The following is a 9,070-nucleotide window of genomic DNA, read 5'->3' as shown; positions in this document are numbered from 1 at the left end:
GATACATATTTCCTGTAGAGATATCTTCAAATATTTGCAGTAAAGCATCATAAATTTTACCAAGATGGTAACGAAACGGTTTTAAAGCACCAGTCATCCGGCTCTCCCATCTTTAATCACTTTATGGATTGACAGAAAAATTAGAAGTAAGTTTGGAATAAAGCTGGATGAAACTAGCCAATGAGCAAATTTATCTGTTGCTTCAAACCAAAAAAAACCACTGCATTTAAACAAGTTTTAATAGCATCATTAAATGTAAAATTAAATAAATGTGGACAAGTCAAAATTTACCATTACTGGGATTGTTAAGATTCTCTTTGGTACCATGGAATCCCTTGCTTTGTGTAGCAAGTATTATGACTAGATCTTGCGACTCTGATTATTTCGTGAGAAGATAGCGGTGCTACAATATTCTTATCTTTCAAGACTGAGCATTCTAAAATTGGCAAACTTTTTTTTTTTTCACTTTTCCCAAATTGTTTTGAACAATAACAAAAAAGCTGCATTTTTAGAAAATAAATCAACGGCGAGAGATTTCTTTTCAGTTCAGTACCGCTCGTAATATTTTGCTTAAAATCTTATTTTCAATTTGTTGTTTATTTTCTACCACAAATTGCTGAAAATTGTCACTAAAATGATTAGGCCAGTTTTTAGGACCGATATATTTCTTTTTTTTGCGCCCCAAACAGAATTGCGTCCAAATAGTTGCCTAATTCGCCTATAAACTAACGCCAGTCCTTGTGTCTCCTCAATATAAAAAAAATCAATTTGGGAATATTCTTACTATTTAATTCTATTTAAGAGAGAAATTATAAAATAAGGTCTGTCTTGTAATTTACTTAAGGCTTTAAGATAATATTTTTAAAACTCATTAAAGAAATACTTCGAGGTTTTAGAATTTGGTTGTTTGCTGAAAGAAATGCCTCAAATGCTTTGTTTTTATAAAGAATAGTATAATTATCAGCTAATTTGTTATGCTATGTTAGTCATGAAACAGTTTGAAAGTACACATTTACAAAAATGCTTAACAAACTTTTACATATTGTGTGTTTTTAACTTTTAAACTTTTTAGCTACAAAAGGTATGTTTAACAAAGTTGTCACAAGCGCACCTGGGAAACTTATTCTCTCTGGAGAGCATTCTGTGGTTTATGGAAAGGTAAGTCCACAATAGTTTATAACCATAAGTCTTTTGAGAATTATATATAAAAAGTCACTCATGTAAATACAAGAATCATGGAATTTTACTTGACCATGTAACAAAGTAAAACACCATTAAAAAAAAAAAAAAGTTAAAGAGTTGGATGTTTATTTTTAATTTAAGTTTGTATAACATCTTTTATTGCAATATAAAATGTTACACAAAAATTGTCTGATTGAACAGTAAAATTCCTTTTTTTTGTTGTTGTTGTAATTAAATTCTTATTAGGAAGCATTGGCATGTAGTTTAAATCTACGAACTGAATGTTCTATACAAGCTCTTAGAGAAAGCTGTGAGCTAAGTTTGGAGATTCCATCAGTTCACTTGACAGCTACTTTTAAAATAGAAGAAATTGCACAGCATGTATGTCAAAGTGATGTTGGTATATGTTAGATAAATATTACAAATGGCTCTACCTTGTAAATAATTGTCCTTTAGGATAGGTTTTTGTTTAATATTATTAACATATTTGATGAAGTAAAAACTGTCCCCTTCAGATCTAATGGTTCAATTGACACTGAAATGTTGAATGTATTACAACTAAATAATTTTATTGATTTCTTTATAGAACCTGTTTTCTCATCTACATGTGCAAGCCTTTTCTCAGAATTTCTAAATCATTTTGAAGATAAATTAAAGCAAACTGCTCTCCATATTGTGCTGTTCTTATTTTCTGGTATTGCTCTTCAGAGTGCTATGCAAAAGTAATTAGAGTAGCACTAAATTTTTTTTAATTCAAACTAAAGTTTTAATGCTAATTCTCCAATAATTTTTACTTCACAAGTTTCTATTAGTATTGTTAAGCATTTCCCCAAATGCAAGTCCTTCAAATCAGCTATTTTATAACTTTTATGTTTTATAATACAATTTTCGTCTTCAGAGTTACTTGCAATCTTAAGTATTTTCTGACAAGCTTTTAATTCTAATCAAATGCCACTGAAAAGCTTAAAAGTGACCTTCAGTTTAAAGAGTTTTTTTGCCAAATTTTTTAATGCTTTAAAACAAAATCAGCAAATACATTTTTAAAAAACACAGATTGTTTTTTCAAACGGCATTGTACTTTTGAAAACAACATTTTAAATAATTTAATACCTAAATTTTTTTCCTTGTGTATTTAGAAAAGTTGGGGTCAGCATTTGCATAACAACAGATCTGCCTGTAGCCTGTGGCCTGGGTTCTTCCGCTGCTTTAGCAGTTGCAATTGCTTCAGGCTTGTTAGTGTACTGCAATATCATTAGTGACAAAGGTTGGAATGAGGAAGATTACAAGTTAATCAATAAATGGGCATTTTTATGTGAAAAGATAGTTCATGGTAATCCATCTGGTGTTGATAATTCTGTTAGCACATATGGTGGGCTCTGTTTAATGTTTGTTTGTTGTTTTTTTTTTTACTTGTTTTGGTTTAAATTTTGTGCAAAAATTTTCTTAACATAACTTTGTTTAATAAATCTTTTGATACAGGTAACTGCATTAGTTTCAAATCTGGTGTCATTAGCAGGGCTCACTGGTAAGTATATTTATAGTATTTTAAAATAAATTTCTTTAAACATATTAAATGAATTCAGATCTTTTTATTTATACTGCATTCTTAGTTTAATTTCCCTTCAGAGTGAATGAAAAATCTGTGTTTTTCTAGTGAAAGTGGTTTGAATGTACTCATCATTAACACTAAAGTCACTCGCAACACAAAAGACATAGTTGCTTCAGTGCGAGAAAGAAGTGAAAAGGTAAGTTAGTGCATAATAAATAAACACAAAAAGTTTGAAATTCCAAACAGTTTAAGTTCTATAAGGTTGATTAAGTTGTAGACATTATCATGAGACTCCTGAAATTGTAATTAGCTTACAACACACAGTAAACCTACTGCATGCATCAAGCAAAATTTACCCATTAATAAAACAACAAAGTTTGAATAAAATTAAAGAATGCATAGTGAAAAAAAAAATTTTAATTACAATTACAGTATCAGGTATACTGTTCAAGATGTTTTTTCTTATTTGTCTGCTGAGAAATTATCTCCTGACTTCTTTATGGAAAGCTGGAGTTCAGTCAACTTTCGGTGTTGTTTAATACAAGCTCCTACTTTAGCCTATATAGAGAAGCATTATGGTAGAAACACAAAGGGTATATCCTGGTTTTTTCAGATGAAAAGTAATTTTTAAAAATTTTTTAACTGAACTTAGGCTCCAATATGATGTTTGACAGCCCTTCTGGCAGTCTTCTCTGACATATTTATGTTCCTGGTCATGGCCTTTATTGTCTTAAGGGAGTTTTTCTTGATGCAGGTCTTAAACTTGGCTTTAACAGCCTTGGTAGCAGCTAGAAAATTAACATGCTTCTAGGCTCTCTTTTGACATTAAATCACTCACCAGAAGTTTTTTTGGATGCATTAAATGTCTTCATTATGTCACAAGAAGTCATACCCATGTGAAGGGTCTTCACAATTTACAATTACACAGCTTACAATTTTTTACTTGTATTTTTAAATAGTAATTTTTATAGAAAAATTTTGTTTTCATGTAATAGAGATCAGTTAAATGAACCACATAAAAGTGAGATTTTCTGAATTTATTAGTATCAGTTGACCTAATTATACAAATTATGATGGGTAGATGGCGAGCTGCATGCACTATGTTTTGTAAAAATCATTAACAGAGATAATGTTTTGTCATATGATATTTTCATGAGAAATTCTAATTAATAAACTATTTATTTCATTGGAAGTTATAATCATCAATATTTTATTGCATTCAACTTGCATTTTTATATGAAAAAAATTGTTCCTTATTTTTCCATTCAGTGCATAAAACATTAATTTTTAAGATAAAAATGTTGTTTTCTTTTTTTCACTTTATTGATGTGAAAGCTGCCTAAGGTTTACCTTAGTTTGTTTGAAGCAATTGAACAAGTCACACTTGCTTTTAAAAGTTTGCTCATACTCAATGATGGTAAGTTTCAAATTAAGTTATTGCTATTTTGCAAGCATTTTGAAAGAAAAAGCTTTTTGCATAAATAACCTAAGAAATCAAATAATCTTCATAAGTAGTCTATGATGTATTAAAATGTTCCAGAAAAATAGTTGATTTATACTCATGTTTGATATAGAAGATAAATGATAGGAAACAATTTGTAGTTTTATATCAAAAAGTATTTTAAATTAAATATTATTTTTAGAAGAAAGCCACAAGTACGTTGATCTTGAGGTAATTTGATTTTGACTTAATTTGTTATTAAGTTTTTAGCTTTTGCATAATGAATTAGACTCTGATCAAAAGTAGAAATCCTCCTACCCCTCCCCCCTCCCCCCTCTATCTAATCTTTTAAAACAAATCTCTTTATTTATAGTATATTGTTAAGCCGATTCATAAACTATCAGAACTTGTCATATAGCTAAGCAAATTCTAAATTTTTCAATCTGTTCGGTTAAAATGATTTCAGCCATGGCCTACTTTATACATGGCCGGATATGTTGCATAAATAGGTCAAAAATTAGAAGGCCAGTTTTTCAGTAACTTAAGTTTCTGTGTTTTAAAACTTAAATAAAGTTTTAATAGTAAAGCTTAACGTTTCCTAAGTTTTTCCAATTTTAAAGTTTATTAAGCAGTCTTTATTTAAAATGTTTTAGGTTAATTCATCTGTGTTTTAAAATCTTATCAAATATTAAGTTAGTAAAACTATATTTCACAGTTCATTTCAAATAAATAATTTATAATATTTAAAGTATAACAGATGCACAGATGCTTTTACAAAATGGTATATATATTTACAGTTGATACACACACACACACACACACACACACACACACACACACACACACACACACACACACACACACACACACACACACACACACACACACACTACATTTCTTTTTTTCTTCTTTTTTCTCTTTGTCTGCTTTAAAAAGAGCAGCATCTTTGCGTTTACTGCCACTAACAATCCTTTGTTCATTGTTATAAAAAACATTTATTACTGTTTGATTGACAAGAAAAAGCTCCCACTCAAAATGATCATCACAAATAAAGTTTTGGTTCAAATTATATTCATATAAAATATTTTTTGCTAACTTTTCTGATGTCAAGAATTTCAAACGTAAGTAGACTTTGTTTCACTTCATCAAGCAAAGCAGCTAAACAACATGATATTCAATATATTCTCTGGATATTCAATATATTCTCTGGATATTCAATATATTCTGTATTTACGTCAATGACATCACTTTTTAGCAATAAAGTACATAATTCACATTTGAATTTTTTAAGTAACTTTCTGCATATATATCCAGCAACAAAAATAGCAACCTGACTACTGCCTTCATCTAACTCACATTCCTGAATATCATTATTAAAATGTTCTGAAATCAAATTCAGATTTACATCTGAATAAAAAAGTTTTAAATCGAATTCCCAAAAGTTCTCTTTTAATAATCATCTCATTTGTTATCCAACTAGAAACCTACCTCTACTTATTTGACGATATTTTGAAAAATGTCACCCTAATGGTCACATTGGAATCGTGAGGTTAGAACATAATTATATTCTTTAAATAGAAGATCTTCTATTAGACTAAAATTACTCTGCAATGTTATTACTATTGCTTTAGAAGTCTGAGTTGGGAGATAATATCTTTCAGTGGAACTGTACTGTAAGTTTTGTCACTTTTGAACCAAGTGAGCATGTGCACATAAAAATTGTGGCTCACCATTATCCATAACAGCTGCATTTCCTATAATATTATTAGAGTATTTCATTTTTGAGTTGGATACTACCCTTCATAAATTAATGAGTTTTAGAAATTTTGATTAGAAAAATATTTTTGAATTGCAGTTGAAGTTGTTTCATGAAATATATTTGATTTCAAGTTGGCATCTTGTTTGTTGTTGCCTGGGTATAGAATTTTTTCGCCTAATCTTTATGCCTTTCTTATGTTTGCTGAAAGAATTTCATTTTTTTTATTCAATTTCACATTTTTCATGTACTCTATGAAGCAAAGAGAAAAAGTCAAAAAGAAAAAAGTCCCTTGCAAACAGTTTCATGTTAAAACTGTAATCAGCAACTGTAAACACCAATTTATTTAAAAAAGATAAACTTGTAAGTTTACAATTGTTGATAGTTCTAAACCAATGAGGAATTAGAAGTGGACAACTTTTACAATGCAGTTTTACATGCAAGTTGTTATTAACACTTATTGATTCGACAAGAGGAGCGGAGTCTACAAAAAACAAACGATAATTTAAAACAAAACTTTCAACTCTTTGAAAACTAGTTTTATTTGGAGAGTTAGATTCACGAAGCATATCAATGCTTTTTATTTTATCCATTTCTTGAAATAAATGAATCTTATTTGGGATGGTAGAATCTCGCTCAGTTCGTGGTTTACGAAAGTTAAAAACTTTGGCATTATAGAAGATGGAATGCACATTTATTCGGAATAAATGAAACAAACTAAAAACAGCTTTTACTTGAAAAAAAAACTAGATTCACTTTTTTTAAATTTATAGCCAGTTTGACAATTAACCACTGTGCAATTGCTTACCATAATTCTCACAACTAATTTGGCAACTTGATTAACACGACGTCGCTGGCAAATGATTAAAACGCTGAAAACAGGCCTTCTAATTTTCAGCTAATTTATTCAACATATCACCCGTGTATAAAGTAGGCGATTATTCAGCTATTATTGAAATACTAAAAAAGGGTCTATCTCAAAAATATATCGAATTGAAATGAAGACCGCTAAAAGGTAAAAAAAACAGACTATTCAATAAAAGTTATATTTGCTTAAGTCAAACTAGCGGATTATGGAATATGCCCTTCTTATATCAATCAGTTACAAATAGCTTTTGTTGAGCAAAATAAATTTTGTTGTTCAGTTTAAAAAGAGTTTGTGAACAATTGTAAATCTAATTTGTATATCTTGTATAATCTAATAGGTTGGTTGCAGTTTAAATATTTTTTAACAAAATTCTTGAATGCAGCATATTACACCAAGCATAAATGTGGCTGTGACTTCTGCTTTTGGAGTTACAGCAAAAATAGAAAAAAAGTTCACTTTTGTAATCAGCTTTGCATATCTTAGCATTTAGTTGACATCAATCAGCATTTGTTGGAAGCAATCGGTGTCAGTCATCCTGTGATTAATGAAGTTATAGATAGATGCAAAAAATATGGACTACACTCTAAGTTAACAGGAGCAGGAGCTGGTGGTTGTGTTTATTCAATGTTGATTAATACTCCGCAATCTACTGTCGACACATTAGTTAATGATTTGCAAGAATTCGATTGGTGGGTGACAAAATTGGGAGGAGAAGGTGTTCAGCTTTTACTTGCTAAATAATTGCTATGTATCAGCAAAATCTTTTCAAAATGACTATTGTGCAAACATTACATTTTTTTTTTTTTCAATCATCGTAATAAATAAAAGAGCTGCGAAATTCGATCAACAAAGAAAGAATTTCTACATTAGTGTGCACTCTGAAATAAAACACTTAAAATGTATTTTTTCTAATAAAACTTCCTTGAGATCAAAACAAATTTTAATTAGTGATCTTAATCATTTATTTTATCTTATTATTTAATTCCATAGACGTTTTTTGCTCGAAAATTAAAAGTTATGAATAAATCTTTATTCGAGAACCCCCTCTCGTAATATTTCTTCTAAATTTCTTCGTTTGTTCAAATGTGAATGTGAAAAGCGAAATTACACGCAGAATTTTCATAGGTCTTATTCTTGCAATTGACCAATCTCAAAGTGTTATGCCAAATAAAGTATGGACGGTTCTCCGAATTTATTTTTATTGGATCTTCAAACCAGCTTTAAGAAAAACTCCCCTACTATTCCATTTGACGTCTGGCAAATGCATTTACTTTAATGTCAGAAAATTTTTGCAAGTTTTTCAAATTTCGCATTCCGCGAAATTAAATTCCTTCAAAAAAAAGCTTTCGATTCGGAAAAAAACTGTCTGCTTTCTGTGACTCAGTAATCTGCTAAATTTCGTGGTCAGCTCGATCCGCGAAAATTTCGTGGTCAGCTCGATCCGCGAAAATTTGATTAAAGTGATCTAATTGATTTCTTTAAATTGAAATATGAAAACAACAAGAATGGTCTCTTTAAAGCTGTGTTTAGAAATATTTACACTTGAATGACCCAAACAACGTGAAACTTTGTACAATAAAGAATTTTTGTTTGTCAAATAGCGTTTAGAAAGGCATTTGAATTCGTCAAAAGCGACTGGTGGTTGTGAGCATCAAGACAGTGCTGTTAGAGTCTTGTCTCGATCAGTTTCTGTCATGATTAAAAAATCATTTTTTTTCTTTTTTTTTTCTAGCTTTTTGTGTTTGAAAAAAAATTTTTTACTTTTTATAATTGTAGGTTGTTTTCACTTACTTCTTAGATCAGAATAAAACTAAAAAAACAACTTTGAAAACGAAAGTTAAAAATTTTTATCGAAAAAATGATTTTTAATTTTGCTTTCGTCTTTCTTCATGAACGCGTATTTTAATTAAAAATATATTTTAATTAAAAATATATTTAAATATATTTGGTGAGTAATGTTTTCAATGAGCATACTCTCTTCGATCTTTCTTAAAACCACAAAGATTATAACCAATAACCTACAGAAAAATGGCAAGTATTAAATATTAAAAAGCGATTGATAATTATAAGGATAAGTGATTGCTCCAAACAAACAAAAAAATATTCAAATTTTCTAAGCTGTAGATTCCAAAGTATATATCAAAATATAAATCATGTGGATTAATAAATAATATACATAAAGGTGGAAAACCGAGAAAAAGGAAATTGGCATTTAGACTGCAAGTTCGTTTTGCACCTGAAAAGTAATCTATTTGCCAGTGCAAAAAAGTATCT

General features: G+C 29.4%; 1 protein-coding gene across 8 annotated transcripts; it reads left to right on the top strand.

The window, feature by feature from the left end:
* Positions 1-520: 520 nt before the first annotated feature.
* On the top strand, positions 521-7,836 carry LOC145186047 (mevalonate kinase-like). 8 transcript variants are annotated; one of them, XR_016455869.1, is made up of 11 exons: positions 521-558; positions 1,073-1,158; positions 1,429-1,582; positions 1,769-1,904; positions 2,319-2,551; positions 2,662-2,707; positions 2,837-2,927; positions 4,067-4,148; positions 4,375-4,403; positions 7,280-7,610; positions 7,787-7,836. XR_016455869.1 is itself a non-coding variant. In XM_090098486.1 (10 exons), the coding sequence occupies exons 2-10, from the start codon at positions 1,084-1,086 to the stop codon at positions 7,535-7,537; spliced, it is 1,104 nt and encodes a 367-aa protein (XP_089954612.1). In that variant the 5' UTR covers positions 521-544; positions 1,073-1,083; the 3' UTR covers positions 7,538-7,836. The 8 variants fall into 8 exon arrangements, 7 of the variants coding, with proteins under 7 accessions (XP_089954612.1, XP_089954611.1, XP_089954613.1 ...); XM_090098486.1 differs by having other exon boundaries at positions 521-544; positions 7,280-7,836; XM_090098485.1 differs by having other exon boundaries at positions 7,280-7,836.
* The last annotated feature ends 1,234 nt before the right edge of the window (positions 7,837-9,070 follow it).

Source organism: Hydra viridissima, unplaced genomic scaffold (assembly GCF_058129835.1).
Source record: "Hydra viridissima isolate aposymbiotic clone 2 unplaced genomic scaffold, HvirCarnegie_v1 scaffold_9, whole genome shotgun sequence".
In the NCBI taxonomy this organism is placed as follows: domain Eukaryota; kingdom Metazoa; phylum Cnidaria; class Hydrozoa; order Anthoathecata; family Hydridae; genus Hydra; species Hydra viridissima.
The sequence above is the reverse complement of the archived record's forward strand: the minus strand, read 5'-3'. Positions and strand labels throughout refer to the sequence as shown.

What these genes read in the sequence shown, in the direction of transcription:
- LOC145186047 (XM_090098486.1), top strand. Translation starts at nt 1,084, where the DNA reads ATGTTTAACAAAGTTGTCACAAGCGCACCTGGGAAACTTATTCTCTCT. An exon ending in TGTATGTCAAAGTGATGTTG is followed by an intron (nt 1,583 to 1,768) that starts GTATATGTTAGA and finishes ATTTCTTTATAG; the next exon opens with AACCTGTTTTCTCATCTACA. An exon ending in ACAAGTACGTTGATCTTGAG is followed by an intron (nt 4,404 to 7,279) that starts GTAATTTGATTT and finishes TGCATATCTTAG; the next exon opens with CATTTAGTTGACATCAATCA.